This window comes from Aotus nancymaae, unplaced genomic scaffold (assembly GCF_030222135.1).
Source record: "Aotus nancymaae isolate 86718 unplaced genomic scaffold, 86718_ANA_hifiasm-v0.15.2.pri h1tg000004l, whole genome shotgun sequence".
Lineage (NCBI taxonomy): Eukaryota > Metazoa > Chordata > Mammalia > Primates > Aotidae > Aotus > Aotus nancymaae.
The window spans coordinates 37,842,347-37,870,327 of NW_026988415.1; the positions used below are offsets into that span (position 1 = coordinate 37,842,347).

A 27,981-nucleotide genomic window follows, 5' to 3' on the forward strand; every position below is an offset into this window, starting at 1 on the left:
CTGGTTTCACGGTGTCTGTAGGAAACAGTTCTTCTTTCTCAGGGCATCTCTTTTCCTCCCTTGCAAGGTCCCTCTGTTTGTTCATGGTTTCTGTCCCTTTATCAAACTAGCTAGGACATGGACTGCCATGACTGCTCCACTCCCCATCTTCTTTTGGCTGTTTTCGCAGTTGCAAACTGCCTTAGACTCTCAGCTTCCCAATTCTAATTTCCTAGGAGAGGAATACGAAAGACCCAGCTCTCAGCTCATCAAGCCCATGTTACCTGCAAGGTGACAGATGGGCTGTCTTGGTGACAGGTGGCCACTCTTAGTCCAATCAACCTAAGCCAGGGAGGCAGGGTCTCTGGCACAGTTCATGGCCACTGGCACCTAGCACAGCTGGCATAGAGTGGTCTGCCTGGGATATGGACTAAAAGGCATAGTAAAATACATATGATACAAGCCTGATCTTTAGCATGTAATTTGAAAGATAATGACATGTCCATTCATGAGCTTCACATACCCATAATCTTTCTTACAAGGATATTACCTGACCCCAACCCTAAAACTTAGCCCCTTCACCCCATTAAATTAACTTCTTTAAACTGCTAAAAGAATCTAAATATGTCATATTACAGAGGAAACACCATTCTGCCAGCTCCCTGGGGTAAAGAGGGAAGGAGAAGAGAGTATAAGGCAGACAAATCCTGATAAACTGATATCATTGGCCTCTAGCCCATCTCTCTGCAAGCATTCAGTCAGTTTGCTTTACACCCTGTGATCATCTTATCCTCCTCTAAGTTTCTCCAAGTGCCATGTGAGGTCAGTGTTCAATGTTAACTAGAACAAGGCAAGCAGCATCACAAACCAACAGATGGCAATTGAGAGCTTATCATTCTAGGATTATTTCATTCCCTGGAGTGATACATGCCAGAGAGTAAAGCAAGCTATTTTGACAGCAACCTAATAACAGCTGTCTTCTTCCACTTCTCGGCTAACTCATCCCCTAGATAACCTTCTTTTCTCTCATCAATTCCCTGTTGCAACAATAATAAATGCCATACCTGATAGAGTCATTAAGCACTTTCTTAGTGACAAGTACCTAGGACAGAGGAGAAAACAAAGAAACACTGGCCACCACTGAAAACTGACATATCGGGCCAGGCATGTCGGCTCATGCCTGTATGTCCAGCACTTTGGGAGGCCAAGGCAAGAGGATCATGTGAGCCCAGGAGTTCGAGAATAGCCTGGGCAATATATTGAGACCCCATCTGTAGAAAAAAGTAAAAAAAAAAAAAAAAAAGCCAGGAATGGTGGCAGCCCCCACTATCCAGGAGGCTGTGGTGGGAGGATTGCTTCAGCCCAGGAGTTCAAGGTTGCAGTGAGCTATGATAGCACCACTGCACTCCAGCCTGGGTGACAGAGCAAGATTGTTTCAAAAACAAACAACAACAAAAAACCTGACAGATGTCACAGCAAGAAAACATGGTGGTAGCCATCTCTCAAGGAACAGACAAAGAGAAACTAAAAGGTTGTTATTTCCTGGAAAACAATGTTTCCCAAACACAAAGCAGGGCCTACTGGAGATTAAGAAAGAGATTCCAAATAGGGTTTCAAAGACCAGAGCTGTAAAGCCGTAAAGACATGTGAAGGAATTTGATATGTAGTCTTATCTCTCAGTTATCCCTGACTAGCTGAGTTTGAGTTTTCCTGTAACTCTTCCCAGTGTTCATGGATTTTCATCTTATCATTTCAGGTAAGTAAGTTAATGGTAGCCTCTGAGGGGAGAAAGTATGGTCCCTCTATTGTTGGTATCCAACAGTAGTCATCAACCTTTTTGTCCCATGTGCCACCTAGCATCACTTCTTCAAAATAGCCCTTCAAAGTCTCTTACATTTCCTTCACACAAGGGATATTATGTAGCTGTTAAAAGGAATGAAGTAGAGCTATACACACTGGCATGGAAAATAGCCTATGTTATCAAGTGAAAAAAGTCTCAGATTATAAGGAATCATCTCATTTTTATTTTAAAAATGTGTAAAGAAAAAGCTCTGAAAGAATAAGCGCTGGTTGTTAATAATGATTATCTCTAGCAGATGGGTTTATGGGGGACTTTCACTTTCTATTTTTGACATTTCTCACTTGCTTAAATTCTTCTTACAACGCATGCTTTTTTGCAACCAGAAAAGGGATATTTTTAACCCCTTACAGTTTGTTGATGGGTAGTACCACCACAGCTTTAGTTTTCAATTCCAAATTAAACAGGTTTTACAGAGGCTGGAGGGTACAGTGTAACAAAGAAGCATCCCTGGGGTTAGAAGAAAGTAGTCTACTCTGTTTACAGTAGTCACCACTCAGTAAGTAAATTCCACTAATGGGATAGAAGACAGTGTGGTACAGAGGTCAGACACATGGGCTCAGGTCCTAGTCTATCAACTTATTCTACATTTCCTTCTCTATTTACTGATAGTATCTATTAATACTCAGAACACATCTATCATATGACGTGCTTAACAAATAACTATTATTTTTATTGAAGGAGCCAATGTGTTGTAATTGAAAATTACTTTCATTTACTTTTAGTTATATCTAAATTAATTTAAATAGTTTCAGTATAGACACTGTGATAAATGTCTCTGTGTTAGTTTTATTCTATGCCATAGGGTGTTAGCATTCGGTTGCACGCTGGGAGCCCAAGAGCACTGGCTAGAATAAGTTGATTGTGTACATCTCTTCGCAACTTCTTTGTAACCTTAGTGAGGGGCCAGATTGGTAGCTTGAAATTGACCATGGAAATTGACAAATGCCATAAATCAGAGCTTTAAACATTTACCACACACTGCTGTTAACATCTGAAGACCCCTAACTGAGAATACAAACTCCAGGGATGATATTAATTAGCAACTGAAATTTCTAATCAAAGCCTACAATCAAGAATTCCTGCAACTCAGCAACAAAAACAACCTAGTTTTTTTAAAAAATGGGCAAAGAACTTGAACAAACATTTCTCCAAAAAAGATAAACAAATGGCTAATAAGCACATGAAATAATGTTCAACATCACTAGTCATCAGGAAAAATGCAAAACAAGACCACAATGATATACTACTTCATATTATTAGGATGGCTATAATTTTTAATATAGAAAATAACAAGTGCTGGTGAGGATATGTAGAAATTGGAACCCTTGTACATTACTTGTGGGAATGTAAAGTGCCCAGTTGCTGTGGAAAACAGTTTGGCAGTTCCTCAAAAAGCTAAACATAGAATTATCATATGACCCAGCAGTTCCACTCTTAGGTATATACATACCCAAAAGAACTGAAAACAAGGACTCAAACAAATACTTGTATGTCAACATTCATTTCAGCATTATTCACAATAGCCAAAAGGTAGAAACAACCTAAATGTCCACTGACAGATAAATAAAATGTGGTATATACATACAATGTAATATTACTCAGCCTTAAAAAAGGAACAAAGTTCTGATACATGCTACAACCTTGAAAACATTTTGCTAAGTAAAACAAGCCAGACAAATAAGGAAAAATATAATAGGTTATAATTTTATAACCACTTATAATAGGTTCCTAGAATAGGCACATTTATAGAGACAGAAAAGTAGAACAGTGGTTACCAGGGGCTGGGGGAGGTAAGAATTGGAAGTTATTGCTTAATGTGTACAGAGCTGCTGTTTGGTGTGATTAAAAAAAAAAAACTGTTGGAAATAGGGGCGGAGGTTGCATAACATTCCATATGAAATTAATGCTACTGAAGTGCACACTTAAATACGCTTAAAAAGGGATATCTTGTATATGTATATCTTTAATCACAATTTTTAAAAAATGTAGTATATGAAAACCACTGAATTATACACGTTAAGTAGGTGAATTGTATGGTATATGAATTGTATCTCAGTAAAGCTGCTCTTAAAAAAATCCCACAATCAAGGTACAGGGGAATCTTTGAGGGTGATGGGAATATTCTCTATCTTGACTGGGATGCTCATACAACTCTTTGCATTTGTCAAAATTCACAGAACTGTATCATTAAAAGGGTAAATTTTACTCTATGTTAAACATATCTTAACTTTTTTCTAATGGGAAAAAAGCCACACTTAAACATGCTTCACTTCTGATCGTTTGTTCACTACAACAATGGACACTAGAAATATTTCATTAGGGAAACTGCCTAGTGTTCAAGATAGATAGATCACTTAGAAATATTCAGTTGCTCCCACTTTTGCATGAATTGGATATAAGACTCCGGTTAGCCTAACATCCTTCACCCCTTTAAAATGACACCTTAGGCTCAGGAGTCCCAACAAATCTTATGTCCAGAAACTTAATGGAGGACTCAGATGTGCCCTCTAATTAGAAAGTAAGCCAAATCCTACTGCTAAAATATTGTCACATCTATCTCTGGTGAACCTTTCACACAATATGGTGCTTGGCAAAAAAAAAAAAAAAAAAAAAGAGCTGGAATGTCTCTGGGTGTACAGGTCAGGCTGTGTAACTGTCTTATGTCTGATTATCAATAAACAGTTATGTGGCAGAATTTAATCAGAATTGCTTTCACTGTAATCTACTGGTTGTGTGGGGAAAACCTATAGCCCTTACCTACCTCTAACTATTGGAGATTAATGATATCTACCAGAATAGAATCTAATCAACTGTGGACAGCCAAATTGGCTAAGATCAATTTACAACAAATATTTTGGAAACTTCTGTACAAACAGGTTTCTGATTTGAGAATTCACTGAAGTAAAACCGTAACAAAAGCAACAAAGAAACAATCTACTTTTTCATTTTGACCATATAGGCTAGTGCAGGTTGGGGGCAGAGTTGTGTTTGTTACTTATTTATGAGGTAACACTATTAAATGGATTTGTTTCCCAGACACATTTCCCATTTAATATTTGCCTATCCACCTGTTTTATCTGAAGGGTCAGTCAAATAGGGATCCATAAAAAAGATGACATTTAGCAGTGGCATCTCATCAAATCAAGCTGAAAGTTAGGGCCTCAACATTAGTGTTCAGCTGTGCCCACTAGCCTCAGAGGTAACATGGTTACTTGTTGCTAAGCCTCAGGACTTCAGCCTAAGCAGCAGGTAACCCCAGAGGGTGGCTGAGCAAAGGGAAAACGAAGTTTCAACCAAGGCAAAGACCAGCAGAAGGAACTAAGGAAAGAATTCATTCAGTTTGCCTCCATTAAAATAAAGAGGGAAAAAAAGATTCATTCAGTTCTTTTTGCAAATCATATTACCTTGCATCTTGTCATCATGAAAAGTGATTCTGTATACAACTCCTTAAAATACAGATAAAGAAAATGTGCTGGGAACTGGCATACTGATGGAACTCACAGAGTTGCTGACTACAGCTCTGAGGTCGTAAGTCTCCAGGGACCTAGATCAAGGGACCATGACACTGGTTCCATTTTCCCTGAGTATTTTATAAAAGGAACATACCCAGTCGTTCTACTAAAAAGTAAAAAATAGGTGAACTGCTTGAAGCAAACCTAGATATAAAAATCAAGATTTAACAACCAAGAAATTCAAAGGCTATAATTCACATTACCAAAGGAGTTTGTCTAAAAGGCTCTCTATGGAATTTACTTTTTGCAAGCTGCCTCTCTACACTAAAAGTAGGATTTAACATATAGATTTGTACATAAACAATTTTTCAAGATTATCTTCTCATTCTAACAAAAGAGATAGCAACAGAGACAAGTAAATTTGGAGAGAATGCCTTAGAGTTGGCTCTTAGAAGGAAGTCCCTTAACATTTTATTCTAATATATATGAATGAGCCAGCCCTACCTCTATTTGCTAGAATCCTCAATAGGCCAGTAGACATGGAAACACCCTTTCTCGGGGATTTTGAAGACAATGCTCCACTCCTCACCCTCTGAGCCACCCCCCACCCCCTCATCCATACACACCACACATATCACTCTCAGAAAACCTTGCCCAGGCAGTATAAAAATTCAATATCCAGACACACCGAATCCCTAGAACACCATCGGCTAAGTGAAAGCTAGTTAGTTTTATAAGGAAAGTGATGGCATAATTGATTTCTGGTGTTATTTCTGAAGATGAAAAGATCAACTGGAAAGCTTTCCTTAAATCAGGCCAACAGAGCATCCCAGGGTGGGGGAACATGACCCCTTAAGTATGGAATATAAGGTTTCCCTCACTCAAAAACAATATCCACCCCGCCGCCCTTACTCCCACACTGCGGAAAGTAGAGGCTATTTTCTTGGGAATGCACTCCTTAAAAGGCCAGCAAAAGGCTGTCATCCATTCATCCATCCATCCATCCCCCATTCCTACCTTCAGACAGGACAGAAACCTCTCAGACAAGGTGGCAATTGCTTTAGATTTCCTTGGCAAAGGCCACTCTCGAGTTTTCCTCACTCATCCAGCACCTAACAATCTTTCCTCTGTCAAGAAAATCTGTCTCATTAAATCCTTCATACCCAATGTCTCTTGCCCTGAGGATAAATATCTCCAGCTTCAGGAAGGCAAAAGCAAGCAAGCTGAGGGTTGAGAAAAAAGGATGTTGGGACAATGAGCTTAACCCTGTGGTTGTTGCAAACATAAATGATCAGCTTTAATAATAACAACTACCTTTTATGGAGTCCTTACTAGGTCCCAGAAATCTTGCTGTACAGACACTCTCTAATCTTTACAACAACCATGCAAGGCAAGCGTTATTATCCCCATTTTACAGACAAGTAAACTGAGGTTCAAAGAAGTTAAGAAACTTCCCTAAGCTCAAACAGCTAGCAACTGATAGAACTAAAATTCTAGTTCAATAGTATCTGATTCCAGTAGGATCCATGTCCCTAATCCTTAAACTATACCACCACCTTCATGATCAAAAGAGAAACCAAATATAATTGATTTTTGCAAAAATCTTAAGTGTGCAGCTCAAAGTAGTTTTTTTTTAAATTTCCCCTTTCCCCCACCCCCCCATGGCAACTCAAGGCAAGAATTTTTCTCTTTCCTTGAATTGAGCATTAGTGAGAAAGCTGCTTCACTATGCCAAGGGTGAAGGGCTACTCACAGTTTTCTAGTTATCTCTCAAGCAGGAGAGAAAGTGAGGTGAAATGGAATAAGGTGGGGTGAAGTGTGGTGATGCCAGGTAAGCTGGGGCCCACACAAGGCACTGGCCCCTGTCAATTATGAGTAAGGTGGAAGGGGCACTCAGTTCTCAGTTGCAAGATCTCCTGACACCGGGAGATTTAATTGTCAGTTGTATCCCAAGGCCCCTCCTGGGTCAAGGGTTTCTGGAGACTTCTAGGTATGATTTAACTGGAGCACGTTTTTCCAAAAGGGAGGTTGTTCCTCAGCTGGGCCATCTTCCTGAGCCAAGGGGGGTCTGGAGGGTGAGAGTACAGGTAGGGTAGAGAATGAGGGTGGCTGGGTTAGCTGGACATGCCGGGGAATCTGAGAAGACAGAGAATCCCTTTAGTAGTGTTTTTCTTTTTCTTAAAAATGAGTCCAAAGGCTGTTCTTTAAGACTATGATAGTTAATGATAAGTTCATGTGCTAAGGTCACAACGTAGTTGTGGAAATATAAGCAATCTAATAAATGACACGGTGAGGGCAGTAAACACTAGGTAGTGGGAAGAAATATTAATTAAACTTAATTGAAAGGTTCAACTTAATTGAAAGGTTAAAAAATGACATTGAAAATATTCTCCTAACAGTAAAATTAGAAATTTGCTACTTGCCCATAAAGGAAGCAGGCAAGTGAGAACAGAATGAATCGGCTCCCAGATTGTTTCTGAAGAGTCAAAGAGCCATTTAAGACACACCTTTCAAGGCACCAGGGTCACAGATGGCAATTCTGCCTGTGGCTAAGCAGAGGTGACTGGCCTGCCTCCCCTCACACAAGTGACCATTCTCGACAACCCCCCAACTACAAGCCCTCCACAATATATAGTGGTGTATATCCAAACCACAGGAAGGCACACAATAACTGGAAGCTAATGCAAAAATAAATCATTTGTGTTTTCTGATGTGGCTGGGTTTTGATGGAGTTTGTGAATCACTACTGCCCAACCCTGTCCACTGAAGGAGGGGCCAATAACTCACATCCTTTCCCAGCAGCTTCATATGCCTGGCAAAGGACACCTTGCAACACCATGCTCATCTGTCACTTCTCTTTTCATGAATCTTTAATGGTTCCCTATCACCAATTGTATCATGTCCAAATGTCTCCTCTTGGTATTCCAGCTTATTGTGCTCTGCCTCTACCCTACCAATCTGTCATCATCTCCCTTTTCTCACAACATAGACTTCCCACTGGAATCAGTTTCCATTTTGAACCAAACTTATGGCTTCCTCTCTCTCTCTCTCTCTCTCTCTCTTTCTCTCTATGGTTCTAACAGGATCTAGACTGCCTCTCCAAAACTCCAGACAACTACAATGTCAATGTTACCATGGGTCACTATACATACCCAGCTTATCTTAGCCATAAAAAAGAGACCATATCTATGGCTAGGTGTGATGTCTCACACCTGTAATCCCAGCACTTTGGGAGGCCAAGGTGGGCAGATCACAAGGTCAGGAGTTTGAGACCAGCCTGGCCAATATGGTGAAACCACGTCTCTACTACAAAATACAAAAATTAGCTGGGCGTGGTGGTATATGCCTGTAGTCCCAGCTACTCGGGAGGCTGAGTCAGGAGAATCACTGGAACCCAGGAGGCAGAGGTTACAGTGAGCCAAGATCATGCCACTGCACTCCAGCCTGGGTGACAGAGCGAGACTCTGTCTCAAAAAAAAAAAAAAAAAAAAAAAAAAAAGACTATACCTTTAAATATTCTATATTACCCTACACTGTCCTATATGGTTACCACTAGCTACATGTGGCTATTTAAAGTATTTAAAATTAGTAAAATGAAAAAAACATCAGTTCCTCAGTTACAGTAACCACATATACAGTGCACAATAGCCACATGTGGCCACTGACTACAATATCAGACAGTATAGATGTAAAACATTTCCATCATCACATAAACTTCTACCAGATACACAACAGCCTAACATATGCTAAAATTGTTTTTTATCACCACTTGGAGAATTTGATGATCCAAATTTCACAAGAAAGAGTGACTAGGACTTATAGATACAGCCCATCTTAAGTAATCAGCAAAGCATCTCTTATCAGTGATCCAGTGATCCCAATCTTCTGTAAACCTCACAGGTAACTGCAACATCAAAGTATCTGAAAGGCCATCGGAAGCAGATCTCAGGCACCCTTCAACATAACTCTAGGAGGCTAATCAGCCCATTGTACGCTAAGTTCTCTGCTAAGCTCTGGGAGTCACTGCACAGATAACATTACCCAGGGCATGGACACTGGGTAATGTTATCTGTGCAGTGACTCCCAGAGCTTAGCAGAGAACTTAGCGTACAATGGGCTGATTAGGCATAAAGCCAGTACAGAGATAACCACAAAAGGGGGCAGAAAGAGATAAACACCATGAGAGACATACACAGTGCTATGGGGATTCAAAGGCAGAGAGATCATGTCGAGTAGGAGGAACCAGGGAGGACTCCACAGAAAGGTACATTAATTCAGATAGGATTCAGTCCTAAAGAATGAGTAGAATTTTAAAAGAAGGAGCCAGGAGGATGAAAGTAGGGAACTGGGTGAGGAAAAGGAGAAGTGAGTTAGGGCCCAGGGTGCATTTTTGAAAAATCAGCCAAAGAAGAACTATGACAACTAGTGATCCCACTCATCATTCAACAATTATTTGAAACGTTTTCTCCAATCACCATAATAATCAAAGAATTACACATTAACTTAGATGCCATTTTTTTTAAAAAATTGCTTTAAAAGAAGATTTTGCTAAGCAAGCAGAGCAACGACAATAACAAAAAAGATTTTGCTTTAGTGAGAATATCTGATGTTAGTGAGGATGAGGTGGAAGAGGATTTCTCTGTCCCCACTGCTAGTGGGAATGTGCATGAGCACTACCTTTTGTTAGGTACAGTGAACTCCAAGTTTTTCTTCAAAGAATCAGTATGTCAGTATGTTCAGCTCTCTTATTCTTTAATTCTCCATTTTAAAGTTTAACTTCCTTGTAGTTTCAGTAAACAACCTTTTCCACCAGTTTTAATCAGTAGTTTAGATCTGTTCCCCAGGTACCCTGCTCCGTCCTAACTCATCTCAGTCATCTGCTCCAGTCATCTGCTTTGCCCTGAGTTACCCCTGGTCACCTGCTCTGACCTGTCCCGTAACCATCCTTCCCACCAATCTACCCACCCCAACACTATGGCTCGTACCCCTGCTCTCTTTAAAATAGCCAATCAGAGTTAGTTTAGACTGTGCTGTCTAACCCTAGCCAATAGGGGAACAACACAGCAGTAGGGGCTACCTGTGGCAGGAATAAGAACCTCTTCCCCTCCCTTGTCTAGGTGTGCACTCGCCATTGCTCCATCTGTGAGCCCTATCCTTCTATAGAAGTAAATTGCCTTGCTGAGGAAATTTATATTCGAGTGCTACTTCTTTTGTGGCACTGAAAATTTACATATAACACTTTTTAAAAGGAAAGCGATAGTAAGCTGCTTAACAACATCCATATCCCCATCCCAGTAACTCCACTTCATGGAAAATGACCTACAAAATAATCTGAAACACAAAGATTTCTACAAGAAGAAACTTTTTAAAGTTTATAACTGCAAAAAAAAAAAGGAGCACTTTGGGAGGCCAAAGTGGGTGGATCACATGAGATCAGAAGTTTGAGACCAGCCTGGCCAACATGGTAAAACACTGTCTCTACTAAAAATACAAAAATTAGCTGGCTATGGTGGTTGGTAGCCTGTAGTCTCAGCTACTTGGGAGGCTAAGGCATGAGAATCACTTGAACTGGGAAGCGGAAGTTGCAGTGAGCTAAGATCATGCCACTGTACTACAGCCTGGGTGACAGAGCAAGACTCCATCTCAAACAAACAAACAAATAAAAACAAACCAGGCACTGACTAGGTAAATTATGATCCAGTTACAGGATGGAGTACTACATAGGCATTAAGTTAGGCTGACAAGTTTTAAATAACACAGAAAATGTTTATGAGGATGATTTGTGAAAAAAAAGTCAGGTATAAAACTGGTAATATACAGTACAGACACAAGCATGTAAAACAATATGAATAAAAGGAGGAAAATAAGCAAAATGTTAACATTTTTGTGACAAGACTATGAGTGATTTTTATTCTCTATAGCAGTGTTCAGCAAACTATGACCCACGAACCAAATGTGGCCCACTGACTGATTTGTATGTAGTTTTAGTAGAATACTGCCACACACATTCTCTCACATACTGTCATTATCTATGGCTGCTTTTGTGCTTCAATAGCAGAGTTGAGTAGTTGTGGCAGACACAGCATGGTTCACGAAGTCTAAAACATTTACTAACTGGCCCTTTACAGAAAAAGTTTGCCAAATTCTTAAGCTTCCAAATGTTCTATAATGAGTATGTGTTGCTTTTGCAACCTTTTTCTAAGAGGTCTATTTCCACATCATGAAGGGCCTTAGGAACAGCTCACCAATTCTGGATTTTAATTTGTAAGTAACTAAGAGCACCTGAAGTTTCCGAGGAGGGTAGAACATGATCTGACATGATGCCAACTAACAAAATACAGAACACCAAGTCACATAAGAAGGTGAAATTTAAACAGTACGCCAGGTAAATTCTATGATTCATCAAAACAGCTGTGATTCTGGCCCACTTCTCTTTCACAGGAGAAAGTTAGACTAAGTTCTGGCTTATTATTTTCAATCTTCCTCCTCTGAATGAACTCTATGGCATGGCCTCCCCCCAGTAGTAATGGCCAATGGAATTTTTCCCTCCAAAGAAGTGCGGTGGAGGATACAAATTTGTAAGTTTTGCCTGCAGAGGCAGTTTAAAAGTTGAGGGTAGTTATTCCTATCCTCTTGAAGTCAGTCCTCCATTTTCTAAGCTTTTCCCTGTTTCCTACTTTACTGTCCTGTTCTGGAAGCATAGGGGGAAAACAGGAAGATGGTACTGGGTAAAAGTGGGGAGCAGGGAAAGGCAAAAAAGGAAAGATTAGAAAGTATCTGATCCTCTGCCTCAAGAGCCCTCAAGGAGCCCTTAGATCTATCCACCCTCAGAACCTGATGAACAAGACACTGAGACCTATCCCCAGGGAATATGGACCATCTATTTGGCTTCACCTTTAGGAAAAGGAAAGAGCTATCTTTCTAAGGGAAAGCCTCTATATCCACAAGCTTCGTCCAAATGCTAGATGCCTTCACTACCACCTGCCTGATGACTACTTCCCCAGGGGAACTACAAATAACCAGTTCATACAAATGACTGTTTACTCATTCTCTCGGGCATGAACACAGTCAAAGGATAGAAATGGCCAGAAGTATAGTTTCTTTTCAAATGAAACATACTACCAATCACAAAGAAGATTAATCACCTAAAGTATGAGAAATTCCAAACTGCCATCATCAGGTTTGGATGGCATGAAAACACAGTGAATGGGTCTCTGGGTTCTTTTTTTCCTTTAAAGACATGACTTTTTTTGCAATCCAGCAAATTTAGGCTGTGAATTTCATATGGGCACCTTATACAATTGAACAATTTGCATGTAACTCTGCTAGCCTTTTTTTCTTTAATTTTATTTATACTGTCTTATACTGGTTAGGGAGAGTGAGAGAAGAGACAGAATGCTCTGAGGTGCTCAATTATTTAACAGATCATACTTAACATTTTATATTTTAACATAAACCTGTGCCAACAATTGTTCTCATGAGCTTTCTAAACCATTAAGCTACACTGCTCTCCTTCTTCTAAATCAAATATAAGTAATTTGTTGTCATAGCAATGCTTCTTCCTACTCCCAAACAGTTCAATACATGCTTTGTTTTAGCCAGCAACTATCTGTCTACGAAAATTGGCCATAATCTTCCATCTCCTTGACAAATGTCTTATTAAATTTAGCTGTCTGGCTTTTACAATCATCAGGAGACTGTATTTCTATAGCACTTTCTAGCACCTGTACAGGAAAGGGGCTTGAAGGACTTCTCAGGAACTGCCTGGAAGCATATCACAGCTAAGTCGCTGGGTGACAGCCAATCTCAGTAGTCATGATGACAACAATCCTTGGCATTATTCTTCAGCTTTACAGTTTATATAGTGCTGTCATCCACTTTACTGTATTTGAGGTAGTACTAGATGACGCTTATATGCTTCAATTCCCTGCATCAGGTCTGTCAACTGTACACTACTAATCAGTAGTTAGTTACATTCTGTCCTTTATTCTCTGAGTTTTGAGTTCTGCTTTTCTACCCTTTTCACGTGGTATATATTAAGCTAATGAAGCCAATTAACTAAGATTTTGGATTGCAAAAAGAAACAACAACAGAAGCATAGGATACCATTTTGTCAGTTCTTTGTGCAATGGACCACTGATAGATACTGTTTAGACAAACACACAAAGCCACACTGGAGAGTCAGAGCCAATATTAATGCTACTCCCGTATTTATAGGGCATGTTACAGTTTACAAAGCCATTTCACAAAAATGATCTCATTTGAACTATACCTCTTGTCCATCCATCACCCCAACATACATAAACATAGCTGCATCAGGATGTGTGTACCTAAAATCTTACTCTCTGCCTTATATTTACCCATTTTTAAATAAAGATGAGTAATTGGTATTTTCAATTCCAGTTCCTTCAACCCCTGACCTTTACTTCATGCAGCCATATTCTGTAAAATCTGGAGCCCTCTACCCCATCATGTTGGATTTTTTTTCACATTACGCTTTTGTGAGAAATGCCAACTTAAGGAGAAGAATTCTTTCACATTAACTGAGGTATTTAATAGAAAAAAAAAAAGAGGAGCAGGACTAAAAAAGTTGCTCTCATAGAAATAGCAGTAGTTACTAGAGAAGAGGAAAGGTAGGAGGAAAGGAGGGATTAGGGAGACATTGGTTAATGAATACATGTATCAAAATCTCACACTGTACTCCTAAAACATATATAAGTATTATTTTATAAGTATTATGGGTTAATCAAAAATAATAAGCAAAAAAAACCTTTTAAAAATTATTACAAAAAGGAGGTCTAGGGCAGGGCACAGTGGCTCATGCCTGTTAATTCCAGCACTTTGGAGGCTGAAGCAAGAGGATCACTTTAGGCCAGGAGTTTGAGACCAGCCTGGGCAACATAGCAAGACCCCATCTCTTTAAAAAACATAAAACATTAGCTGGATGTGGTTGTGTGTATCTGTAGTCCTAGCTATTTGGAAAGCTGAAGTCAGGGACAGCTTGAGCACCAGAGTTTGAGGCTACAGTGAGCCCTGATCCCATCACTGCATTCAAGCCCAAGTGACAGAATGAGACCTTTTCTCTTTAAAAAATGTTAAAACCCAAATGCCCATCAATGATAGACTGGATAAAGAAAATGTGGCACATATACACCATGTAATACTATGCTGCCACAAAAAAGAATGAGTTCATGTCCTTTGCAGGGACATGGATGAAGCTGGAAACCATCTTTCTCAGCAAACTAACACAGGAACAGAAAACCAAAAACCTCATGTTCTCATTCGTAAGTGGGAGTTGGACAATGAGAACACATGGACACAGGGAGGGGAACATCACACACCAGGGCCTATAGGTGGGTGGGGGGCTAGGGGAGGGATAGCATTAGGAGAAACACCTAATGTAGATGATGGGTTGCTGGGTGCAGCAAACCACCATGGCACATGCATACCTATGTAACAAACCTGCACATTCTGCACATGTATCCCAGAACTGAAAGCATATTAAAAAAATTAAAAAATAAAAGACACAATGTACCATAATAGTTCCCTTTGACAAGAATGTACTATCTTTTGAGTGGCAACTGTCTATTGATCTGTTGGTCTTTTTACATCTGAACAATAATAAAACCCACATTTAAAAACATGGGGAAAATTCTTAAAAAAAAAAAAAAAAAAAAAAAAAGAGGACGAATGTGATGGCTCATGCCTGTAATCTCATCCCTTTGGGAGGCAGAGATAGAAGGATTGTTTAATCCCAGAAGTTCAAACCAGCCTGGGAAATGCAGTGAAATCCTGTCTGTATAAAAAATACACAAATTAGCCAGGTGTGGTGGCATGCACCTGTAGTCTCAGCTACTCAGGAGGCCAAGGCAGCAGGATCATCTGAGCCCAGGGAAGTCAAGGCTGTGGTGAGCCATGATCATGCCACTGCACTCCAGCCTGAGCAACAGAGTGAGACCCTGTTTCAGAAAGACAGACAAAGAAAGAGAGAGAGAGAGAGAGAGAGAGAGAGAGAGAAGAGATCATGCCACTGCACTCCAGCCTGAGCAACAGAGTGAGACCCTGTCTCAGAAAGACAGACAAAGAGAGAGAGAGAGAGAGACAGAGAGAGAGGAGATCATGCCACTGCACTCCAGCCTGAGCAACAGAGTGAGACCCTGTCTCAGAAAGACAGAGAGAGAGAGAAAAAAGAGAGAGAGAGAGAAAGAGAGAGAGAGAGAGAGAGAGAGAGAGAGAGAGAGAGAGAAGAGTACAGGCAGGTCAGGGAAACAGATTACCAGAAACTTTCACTTTTGTTTCATACATTTCTATATTGCTAATTTCTTAATTTATGATCATATGCTACTTCTACAATCAAAAAATAAAGTTTTTTTTTTTTTTTAAAAAAAAGAAGAGACAGAGAGGTATTGTTACATTCAAATGAAAGAACACCAGAAACGGGATCCTAACTGGCTCACCTGCTCCCCCTTCACTGAAACTCTCTCGGTGGGAAGGAAGGGCTAGTGAAGGGGACCTGCTCAAAGTGCTTATTTAAGAAATGCAATTAGAATCAGGAGCTCCCCTAACAGACCATGAAAATAAGATTTCACAGCATCACATAGGCTCAATAGCTGGAGCTGAAAAGTTCCATTCCCACCCATATGTGACCAAATGTAATTTGTCTCTCTGTATGCCTTCCAGCATCACACAGTCTGATTTCATTCGAAAATCTAATAAAAGGGGGAATCGTTGCCATCATTTCTGTTGCTTGATCCTTGTGAACACTGTCTTCTATAGACTTTATTTACTTTTTTCCTGCAGAGCAAGTGGAGGAACTAACAAATTATTTAGAACCCCTATGCAACTATTATTTCAATTGCTCCATAACTCACTTCTGTCAGGGGAAAGGGGAACAAGTATTACCCACATAATTACAGTCATTGAACCTAAAAAGCAAAGAGGTAACAGGATTTCGATCAGGTCTCATAGAAAATGCTAGGCAATTAAAAGAAGAAAGTCCAAGGGTCTGAAACCTGTCTGACCAACCAGAAGTAATATCTATAAGGCCCAAGAAAAATAAAGCTTTCCTTCCCAATCCCTCATGCATCCTGAAAGGAATGAAGCTTTTAAGAGTGTTTTTAATGACAACAAAAGCCTCTGGCACTTGAGGATATGAGGGTGTTAATTTTATTTGGCAATGTTGAATTTAAGAATTCTTTAACTAAGAAGGTGCAATTTTGATTGTAAGTGTGTTCCTTCCCTGGAGCTGAAAATCCAATTTACCCAGCCCACCCAGAGGAATGTTTTTGCTATTACCAAGCCACCCTTATAGCATGTAGATCTATCTACACTCTAAGTTGCCATGGGACCCCTATATTGAACATTTGATCAATAGATGTAACAATAAATGCAAAAAATAACATCCTATACCATAAAACAACCTCAAACATATATAAAGTGATAGTTAACAGTACTAAAAGAAATAGATAAACCTATCTCTGTGGTAGTAAATTTTAACAACTCTCCCAGTAACTGACAGATTAAACAGAGAAAAAATTAGGTAAGGTGATTGAACAGCAGCAAAATTAACAAGGTTGATCTAGTGGATACTGGATCACACTGGGCCACAAAACAAGTCTCAACAAATTTCAAAGAAACAGAACACACAGATCACATTCTCTGATCACAATGTTATTAAGTTAGGAATCAGCAACAAAAAGATGACTTTTAAAAGGTTTAGGAAAAAAAAACTGTTAATCCTTCTAAACAACACATGAGTTAAGAAAGCACAATGGAAATTCCAAAATACTTGGAACTGAGCAATAACAAAATGTTATAACATATCAAAATTAGTGGAATGTAGCTAAACAGTAGGTAGCAAAAATTATTAACCTTTTAATGCATATAGTCAATTAACAAAGTCTAAAAATAAATAAGCTAAGCATCCCACCTAAGTCAGGAAAAGAACAAGAGGCATAACCCCAAAGAAAATATGAAGGAGAAAACAGATTTTTAAAATAAGCAACAATAAACAAAATAGAAAACAAGCATATAATAGCTCTAACAACAAAGCCCCAATTATTTCCTATAAAAGATAAATAAAACTTACAAACTACTGATGAGATTGATTTTTTAAATAGTAAATAACAGTATGACAGAAAAGGAGGACATCTTTTAAATATCTGTAGTGCTCAATTTTAAACCAATAAACTTGAAAATTTAGGCAAAATGGTCAAATTCTTAGCAAAAGCTAAACTAAAGATACTGACTAAAGAAAAATAGAATGTCTGGAAATTCCTATAACCATTAAAGAAATTGAATCAGTAGTCCAAAATCTTCCCAAAAGACAATACCAAAGCCCAGATAGTTTTACAGGCAAGTTCTAACAAACATTTAAGAAACAAATAACTCTGATTTCATGCAAACTTTTCCAAAGTTTAGAAAAAGAGGAATCAGCATTGCCCAATCCACTTTATGAAGCCAGTACAAACTTGGTAACAAAACCTGACAAGGGCAGTATGAAAAATGAAAACTAGAGCCAGATTCACTCACAATTTTTTTATTTTTTGAGACAGTCTTGCTCTGTTGCCCAGGCTGGAGGGTAGTGGCGCCATTTCAGCTCACTGCATCCTCCGCTGCCCGGGTTCAAGCAATTCTCCTGTCTCAGCCTCCTGAATAGCTGGGACTACAGGCACATGCCACCACACCCAGCTCATTTTTGTACTGTTAGTAGAGACAAGGTTTCATCATATTGGTCAGGCTGGTCTCGAACTCCTGACCTCAGGTGATTCACCTGCCTCAACCTCCCAAAGTATTGAGATTATAGGCGTGAGCCACCGTGCTAGGCCCACTCACAGTTTTTAAGAATGTCATGTAAAATACCAGCAAACCATATACAGTAACAATAAAGAAGGTAATACGTCATGATCAAGGTGACTTGATTCCAGGAATACAAAGACAGTTTAATATTAGAAAATGAATTTGTGTAAATGACCACACTGAAAGATTAAAGAACAAAAGCAGTATGATCATCTCAACAGATGAAGAAAAGGCTTCTGATAAAATGCAACATCCATTCATGATTTTTTTTAAATCTTAGCAAACTTAGAATGGGGGGAACTTCTATAGTCTAATAAAGAATTATAGCAAACATCATACTTAATGATGAAACACTGAAAGCATATCCTTTATGAGTGCCCAATACTGTCACTTGTATTAAGCACTATATGGGAAGTCTAAACTAAAACAGTAAGTCGAGAAAAAGATATTAAAAAAAAAATTGCCACAAAGGAAGAGACAAAGGTCTCATTATTTGCAGATTATGTATGATTGTGAACATAGAGAACCCAAAAGAATCCTCAGATACATTCATTATAATTAACTTAAAAGCATTTAGCAAGGTTGCCTGGATAAAAAAATGATGCACAAAGATCAACTGCATTTCTAAAGACCAGCAGTTACAAAATTACAACATGTTAAGTTAAAAAAGAAAACCCAGGCTGGGCACGGTGGCTCATGTCTGTAATTCCAGCACTTTGGGAAGCCAAGTCAGATGGATTACCTGAGGTCAGGAGTTTGAGACCAGCCTGGCCAAAATGGTGACTAAAAATATAAAAATGAGCCGGGCATGATGCCGAGCACCTGTAATCCTAGCTACTTGGGAGACTGAGGCACAAGAATTGCTTGAACCCAGGAGGCAGAGGTTGCAGTGAGCCGAGATCACGCCATTGCACTCCAGCCTGGGGACAGAGTTAGACTTTGTCTCAAAAAAAAGAAAGAAAGAAAGAAAGCTGAAGGACTAGAGACTCAACCAAGCAGTTGGTTAAGTTTCTGGGCTCTGAACGCAGACTGCCTAGTTTCTAATCCAAGCTGTACCCCACTAGCTGTGTGACTGTAGGAGAGCTATTAGTTGCTCTGTACCCTACCTTTTAGAATTCTTGTGAGGATTAAATGAGTTCACGCACATAAGGTACTTCGGACAGTACCTGGCACAAAGTAAGGGCAAAATAAATGTGAGTTGTTATCATTACTGTGAAAAAATAGGTAATAGGCCTATTACCCACGGTTCTGAGTTTCTAACTATTGGACTCCAGTACATCTCCAGGGTACAGTGAGGGAGCCACGAACTACTCTAAGAGTCAATGAAACTTACCCATGTTTTCCCGAACTCTGGGCACTGAACTCCCACACCCAGCATACTGCTCATTACTCACACACCCTGCTGTCTACAGAGTAATTAGTAGAGGAACACACCCTTTTCTCTAGAGATTTCCACCACAGTCTTATCAACTCTTTAACAAGGAGCAAAAGTCAACAACTCCAAGCTTCCTGTGAGGATGAAATCCAGAGTTTCTAATGACTAATCTCCATCATCATAAAAAAAAAAAAAAGGCAAACCTCAGCCCCTTCAGACAGCTAATGCCAGGAGAAGTTTATAAAGTATTAGAAGAAAGGTTGTTGTCACTGGCTCTATTTCTTGGGGAGCAAGGAGGACGACTGTAACTAAAATTTTTTGAATACCTAATATGCACCATATAGTGTTCTCAGAGCTTTAGAAATATTAACTCACATAATTGTCTCAATAACTTGAAGAGGCAGATAGAATTTTTAGCCCCATTTTACAAATGAAAAACATAATGACAGTGATTAGGTGACTTGCTTAAAGGCACCCAGCTCATGAGTAATAGAAATTAGCATTGAGCTCAGATCTAACGCCAAAGCCCTATGCCAAGCCAGAATTAGAGAAGAAATAAAGGAGGCTAGTTTGTGAAATGAATGAGGGTGGTGTGTGTAATGTGTGTGAGGCTGTGTATTTCAATTCTCCCTCTTACTGAGATCAGAGGCCAAAATTAGAATGGGAATGCAAACAATAATTATGTGAATAGGAAACTGAAAGGCAGCAAACCAGCAGGGTATCCAAGTTAGTGTTTAGGAGGTACCCATTTCATGGCATGACTGAGCAATATTAAAAAAAAAAAAAAAAAAAAAAAACAAATATTGCAACACTGTGGCCTCATCTCACTCACTCATTTTCTGAAAACCAGGATATTCGTGGCAGGAACATGCACTCATGTGAACTTACCCAGACCTAGGTGAGAATAAGGTAAAATCAGCTAAGGTACAGAGTTGGCAGCTGAAGAACAGGATGCGTGTGCAGCTTGGGTTTTGATGCCACCTGGTTTTTAACTCCTTCTGTATAGCAATATTGCTGGGCTTTCTAACTCAGCTGCCCTTATACCTGAGCCAACAAGTGATGAGCATCCCAAGGGCTTCAATCTAGGACCAGTGAACAGAATGCTTAACATTTGTGTAGCACTGACTATGTGCCAAGCAGTATCACCATCTGAGCCCACCTGTTAGGGATTCTCCTTCCTGTCCCAAGGGAAATAATTCTGTTCCTTCTAATAGCAGTACCTAGTCTACTCTGCCTTATAAGAAGAACCTGGAGGCATACGGGAGCCAGCAGGAGAGGAGGAAAGAGCCTGGCTTTGGGGACAAGCTCTCAGGGCCTTGCCTGATGCAAGCTGATACACAAACCATCCAAAATAAGGGCTGCTGGGTTCAACAACACATATGCAAACAGACATGCATGCGCACGCGCGTGCACACACACACACACACACACACACACGCACACCCAACAACAACATAAAAATTTTAAGATCAAGGCTACCATTCTAATTGTAGTATTAGATTTTGTAGATTATTACCCTAGTGTTCCTGAATACAAGCTCTTTTTACAACACACAGATAAGTGAATGATACCATACCCTAGACCTAGTTATGTATCTGCCTGCTCTTAAACCCTGCAAGGAGATAAACGTTACATGTACAATCTGTTGTTTTAATTGCTTCTGTCCTAGAAACCATCATCTCCCAAGACTCTCTTATAAAACAGAACACAAATTTTACTAATTCTCACACAAAGCAATAAAATATGGCATCTCATATTTAAGTGCCCTGTTACCCTTCAGCCTTTATTCGATGTTTACAAACAGTTTTAGAGACTACAAGGCCTGAAATTAAATAATAGCTACTTTAAGAAAGCTGGAGGCCGGGCATGGTGGCTCACACCAGTAGTCCCAGGATTTTGGCAGGAGGATCGCTTGAGGCCAGAAGTTCGAGATCAGCCTGGGCAACAAAATGAGACTCTGTCTACAAAAAATATAAAAATTAGTCAGGTGCAGTTACTCAGGAGGCTGAGGTAGAAGGAACTCTTGAGTCCAAGAGTTCAAGGTTACAGTTGAGCTGTGATTATACCACTGCACTCTAGCCTGGGTGATAGAGCAAGACCCTGTCTCAAACAAACAAAAGAACCAAACAATAATAAAGGAAAGCTAGTACTTTCTGATGTTAGCAAGGAGCTCATTGAAAAACAAAAATGAAAAACAAAAAATAAACAAACAAAAAAACCCCACCATTTCATTATAATTTCACAAGGGAAAACAGAACCAATGTGTAACTGGCTAACTGACCCGTCCAGGATAAACTATGTACTCGCTCCACATTTGTGTTTCTGATGCATTTTGTCCTTCATCCTATTCTACAATTTTTCCATTCTACCAGGAAGTGAGAAATGAAGCTGGAAGACGTCAGGTCTTAGATACCATCTGGTCTGACCCTCTCATTTCCAGAGGCAGAAACTGAATCTCAAAGAAGGGAAGTGACTTACTTGACAAATGCAGGTGACTGGCAAGCCTCTTGATATAGTCCACTCCACAGTAGAACAGAACTATAGGTAGGATGCTTATCTTTTGGCCAGTTCCCTAAATTGGCTTGCAGAAAATTGGCAAATGGTTCTTAATCCATACAAAAATATAATTGGTAACTTCTTTTCATGTTAGGCTCTATTAGCCTAACAGTAACAACACTGGCTTTTGAGTGTTGTTATTACATATCCATACCAGCTTGGTCACTTTCTAGCTATGTGACTTTGGGCATGTTACGTAACCTCTCTGACCCTTATTTTTCTTATCTATAAAATGGGAATGCCAATAATAGCATCTGTCCCACAGGGTGCCTAGCACTTGGTAAGTGTTCAACAGATGTTAGTGGTGACTATAATTATACCCTAATCCTAACTGTGTGGGTAGAAGGGTCTGGGAGGAAGAATACCTCTACCTCGAATTATACCTAAATCTTCTGAGAATGCCCCAAACTTGGATCTAAATTTCTGGTTTGGGAAGTAGAAGGGGACAGGGCCAAAAGAACCAGGCTGATGCTAGTATCACTAGGAACTGGCCCCACTGCTCTAATTCTTAGGTCCAACCATAAAGACAGGCACCTCTTGTCTCTAACGTGAGTTTCACAAAAAGGAAAATAATGAGGAACTGAGGTAGAAAAGTCATAAACACAATGAGCTTGGGAAAGACCCTTAGGAGGAGTAGAAAAGCACCCTAATTAGACTAGAATCAATGGTTGCTTCAGTAAAGAGAAAATTAGCCATCTTTAGGACTCTTGGGCTTGAGCCAGAGGTAACCAGTGCTGGCCATTCCCACAGAAGATTTTAAGAAAGACTAACATTTAACCTCCCCTCCCCCAAACCATAAGGAGGCCTGGAAGCATAAAGCACAAAATGGAATTGTCGTTAAAGTTTTAACATGGGCCATTAGGTTCACTGGTCCTTGAAGGGAGACAGAAAAGAGTGTAATAGGACCTCAAAGAGCAAGGTGACATACACCAGCCCTGGCTCTGCCATTCCCAAGTGGTGTGACCTTCAGCAAGCAGCTTTCTGCTCTGGGCTACTTTCTCTATCTGCAAAATGATAGGCTTGAACTTACAGGAACTTGAAAGCCTCTCTGGCCTCTAGTATTTTCTGGTCATAAATTCTGTACTTACTTGCCAATTAAAAATACAGTAGTCAGACTATTAATGAGGCTTGATAATAAGTTCTCCTGGGGCAGAAACCACATCTAATACTTTTGTATTTCTCTAGTACAACTAGGCCTGGAGTCATTGCTTAATACATGTTATGTGATCTAGATTCACCACAGAATACCTAATATATCATAAGCTTTTCAAATGCCAGGCAGTTTTCCTCAAACTTCTCTCCCACCTGACTTTTCAAATATGTCAGATTTTTACCACCGCTGGGTTTTTAATAAAAAGAAGCATTGCACAAAGAAACAAAGCTCCTTGTCACATCATGTGACAATGATTGAATACCTACATGCCAGGAACTCTGCTCAAAAGGGGCAGATCTGGGTCCTAGTGCTGGCACCCATCCTATAAGCTGTATGATTCAGGGTGAGTCTGAAAACCCATGCCAGAAAAAGGCCCAATAAAGGCAGTCACTATTATTGAGAATCTTACATCTTAGATCTCTCTTGACAGTAAACAACTAAGTAGCATGCAATGGGACCAACACTTTACAAGCAGTCCACTCCCAAGACTTTGGGAATATAGAGGAGGAAATAACTATATTGAGATATTACTTAACACACACACACACACACACACACACACACACACACACATTTCTAGTGGTCAGTTTAGGCTCAGAACACATTTAATTCAGTCTTCACTATTGATTTCTAATCCTGGCTACAGATTAGAATCACCTGTAGAGCGTCATTTTTGTTTTTTTTTAAATGCCTATGTCCAGGCCCCAACTGTGATCAGTTTTCTAAGAACAGTGTGTGGGAGCAGGCATTGGTTTGTCTTTTATTTTCTGCTGCCCCAGGTAACTGAGAGATGCAGCCAAGGTCGAAGGCTCTGGCCTCTACTGTTCTCCATATCCACTTCTAGTCCCAAACTTAGTAGCAGGTCCAGATGACTTAAAGGCCTTCAAGAGCTCACAAGGATTCCATTTCAGTCACTCACAATACTATTCTCTGAGCCAGTACAATAAGTCTGCTACTGCCCAAACATTTTTTGTAACCAAAACATAAACAAAAAGGGGCTTTCTTAACCTACCATTAGTCAGAGAAGGCGATTAGGTACACCAGCCTATTCCCCAACCATTCCATGTATCAGAGGCTTAATTGGCCTAAGATCTCATGCTTTTCTGGAAGCTTCCCTACTATTAAAATTGATATTTCATTTGTCCCTTCTCTATTACCCTGCTCCCTGTTTCACAATGATATTTCCTCATAGCAATGAGTGTCCCCTTTCTTCTCCCTCTGCAGATCAGCACTGAATCTCTATCTCTCACACACACGCACACACACACAAACACTAACACACACACACACACACACACAGATTTGCTTTTTTAATTCCTTCTTAATCAGTCTCTGCCTGCCTCTTGGCCACTTAGCTACTCTTCTACTTATCCTCTCCCTTTCTGCTGAACTTCCTGGCAACAGGGTAACTGCCTCATTCCAGCAGTAATCTCTCCATGCCCCCTGCCTCACCCCCACCAGCCACACAGAGAGCAAGGCACCTGTGGCACAGCCTCCAAAACACATGATGTTTTCTCAGTTGCCAAGTGTTCTCCCGTGAGTTGGCTTCCTTTGTCCATTGAATCTTTTTTAGTAAAACTATTCTCACAGGCTGCCAATCATCCTTTATTTAAATAAATATTTCTCTTAATTACTAAAGAAATCTATACTTATATCAAATTCAAACAATACAGAAATGTGGTTATTAAAAAGTGAGAGTGCCCATCTTTCCCTAATCACTCAGGAGTAAGTGCTATTTAGTATACATTCTTCCAGACTTTTACAATGTTCTCATAAACATGCACATATAAAGGGGTTGGTTGGGCTTTTTTATTTATTTATTTATTTTTAGAAAAATGGGTTCCTCTTATACATATGGTTCTGCAACATTTTTGTATTTTAACAGTATATTGTGAACAACTTTGAAAGTGAATTCAGACATTAGCCTTTTAAAAAAAACTATACTATTTATTGGCCAGATTTACCATTCTGCTCTTGATGGGTTGTTTCCCAATGTTCTGTAATCACCAACGCTGATGCCATAAATATCATGGCATGCAACTCTTCACACGTTAACATTTGTAGGGTAAATATTTTAAAGTGGGTGGGGTGACTGGCCACAGGGGCCAGCCTGTAATCACCAATTCTAATTACCTTTTCTCAGATCCTCCTTGACCTCACCCTCTGCATCACATGACATAGAGGACCAGCTCTTGCCTTCTGAAACTCCTTCCTCTCCTGGATGGCTGCTCCATCACTGAGTCTTCTTTCTGTTCCCAAAGTAGACATTCCCCAGGATACTTTTCTTCTTTCTCTTCCCTTGCTTGCGTGATGCTCTCCTCTTCTCCTTTATCTTCCTTCTCTAAGCCAATACCTCTTAAATCAACATTTTTAGCCTTCACCACATCTCAATAGACTGCTGCACAATCCATCCTCAATATATGAAACATCTGAAACTCAACAAATCCCAAAATGAACTAATGACCTTTTCCTCTAAGCCACAGTTTCCTCATCTGTAAAACAAAGGGATTGGACTAGACTTAATTTTTTTTTAAATTAAGAGTCTAGAATGTACCAGAAGCTGTGAGGGATACAACAATTAATAAAAACATAGACCTTATATTCGGGGAACATACAATCTAAGGAGTAGGGAAGATGCACAAACAATTACATAATACAAGGCAGAATAACATGCTAAAATAGACAAGAGAGACTAAATCTGGCTTAGAGGCTTGAAGACAGCTTCATAAGAGGGAGTGTTTGGGCTGAGCCTTGAATGATAACTAGCATTTCAACAGGAAGAGAAAAGAAAGAATATTTCTGTCTAACAGTGCAGCATAAACAAAGTATCAACTCAGAGAAGAATGGAAGGGCATAGTACTGGTGGCTGAATCAGAGAACACACGGAAGAATATACTAAATGACAAGGCTGAAAAGAAAGGTTGGGACCAAAATCATAGAAGATCCTGAATCCTATCATAAGGAGATTAGGCTTTCTCTACATGGTTTATCTATGTGCCATCCCTAGTCTATATATTAATACCAACTCCAACTGACTGATAAGTGGCTACCTAGAATGCTATGCTAAAAAGATTTTAAACCTACATGGAAACTCCCTGGGAAAGCGTGCCTATGATTAATTAGCACAGTCAGCCAGGGACAATATAAAGTGTATGCACCTACAGGTTTATCATCCCTGATGAAGGCAATAAGGAGATAACGGAGGTTTTGGAGGAAGGGAATGGCATGATCCAACATGTATTTTACTTGTATCATTCTGGCAGTAAAGGACAGAGTAGTGTAAAGGATAAAGTGTAAAGGGTAGAGGAGAGAAGATCAATCACGAGGCTGCTCTAACAAGCCAGGTGATGATGATGATAATGATAAACAACAAGATGAACCAGGGCAGGGGAATCAAAGAGTAAAAGGAAGAGACAGATGGAAGAGATCATAAAAGACAGAATCAAGATGACTGAGACTCTGATGACGAAAAGAAGGAAGAAGGGGGAATTGAGATGTATCAAGGTATCTAGGGATTTAACCTGGGTCACTGGATGGATTGTGATGCCGTTAACTAAGAGCACTGAAGGAAGAGTATCATAGCAGTCCTTCCTTTTCATTCCAAATCCCCTAACCACTTTACTTAGGATGCATGGCTTTCAAGCCCTCTTGAGTACACTGGGAAAGAAAAAGCAGGATCTACATTGCTTGATGGCCCCAGCATCTATATAACCCTACATATAAACTTACCTTTCTCCCTTTTGCCAAATGACCAAGGAAATAACCATCAATATCTGATTCTAGAAACAGTGGGCTGAGAAACCTCTAAATGTTCCTGCTCTCAAGACATGATGATTGTTCTCATCTTGATAACACTTTTTTTTTATATTCACAGCACATTCACATATCTTATTTCACTTGATTTGCATGTTTACCCTATAAGGTAAGAAGGGCAAAGATCATCTCTGTCTTACAGATAGCAACAGCCATACTCATATTTACTAAACACTTGCTAGGCACCACTATTCTATACTTCACATGTACTCATGCATTTAATTCTTACAAGAACCCCATAAGGTAAATACTACTATTAATCCCCATTTTGCAGATTAAAAAAACAGGCCCAGAGGCTTTAGGTACACTGGTCTAGCAACAAACAAGAAAAATAATGAACTTGGAAGACCTCAAAAAACAAACAAACCAGGCCTAGATATGTCAGTTAACGTTCCCAGAGTTGCACAGCTAGAAAGCAACAGAACTGGGATTTGAACTTGACTAGTCTGGCTCCAGAGCATGTACTTTTAACTACCACACTCTATTTCTTATTATATCAGAGGACTGAGGCACAGAGATGCTACCTGAATGGCCAAACTTACTCAGTTTTGTCATTAAATTAGTTATGAACCTACCACCAGGACCCAGGTCTGGCTAACATTTAATCCAGCACTCTATTACTTGACATCATTTACCAAGATGAATTGACTTCTACTAGGCTGAAATTATTCTAACATTTTTTCTTCTTTGGCTTTTGTCACCTCTGCTAGATTAAGGTTCTAAATTTGATCTTTTGCCCTGGAGCCTCATACAACTGTTTACTAGGATCAGACTGAGGCCTCTATTTGGAGGCAGGAAATGATGGCCTCAGTTATATCCACAGCTGAGTGGGTCCCATTTCTAAACAACCAATATCTCAAAGAACGCATACTGGCTCTACATGCAGACTCATTGAGCACACACATCTCTGTGGACTGCCTGCCCTGCAGCAAGTAATGGTGACACCAGGGCCAGGATCCTCTGTGGAAGACAGGAAGCAAGGGCAGGGAAGTAA

General features: G+C 39.8%; 1 protein-coding gene across 8 annotated transcripts in view; it reads right to left on the reverse strand.

Moving 5' to 3' along the window:
• Positions 1-27,981, reverse strand: part of TMEM164 (transmembrane protein 164) — a 182,098-nt gene that overhangs the window by 139,504 nt on the left and 14,613 nt on the right. The window contains exon 1 of one of the 8 annotated variants that reach the window (XM_012451725.3): positions 25,308-26,331. The exons of 6 other annotated variants lie outside the window; for them this stretch is intronic. In XM_012451725.3, coding sequence (XP_012307148.1) covers positions 25,308-25,353 — 46 coding nt within the window. In that variant the 5' untranslated portion in view covers positions 25,354-26,331. Of the gene's footprint in view, positions 1-25,307; positions 26,332-27,981 lie in introns of those variants that run through there. One more of the 8 variants, XM_064361770.1, reaches the window with a different exon arrangement.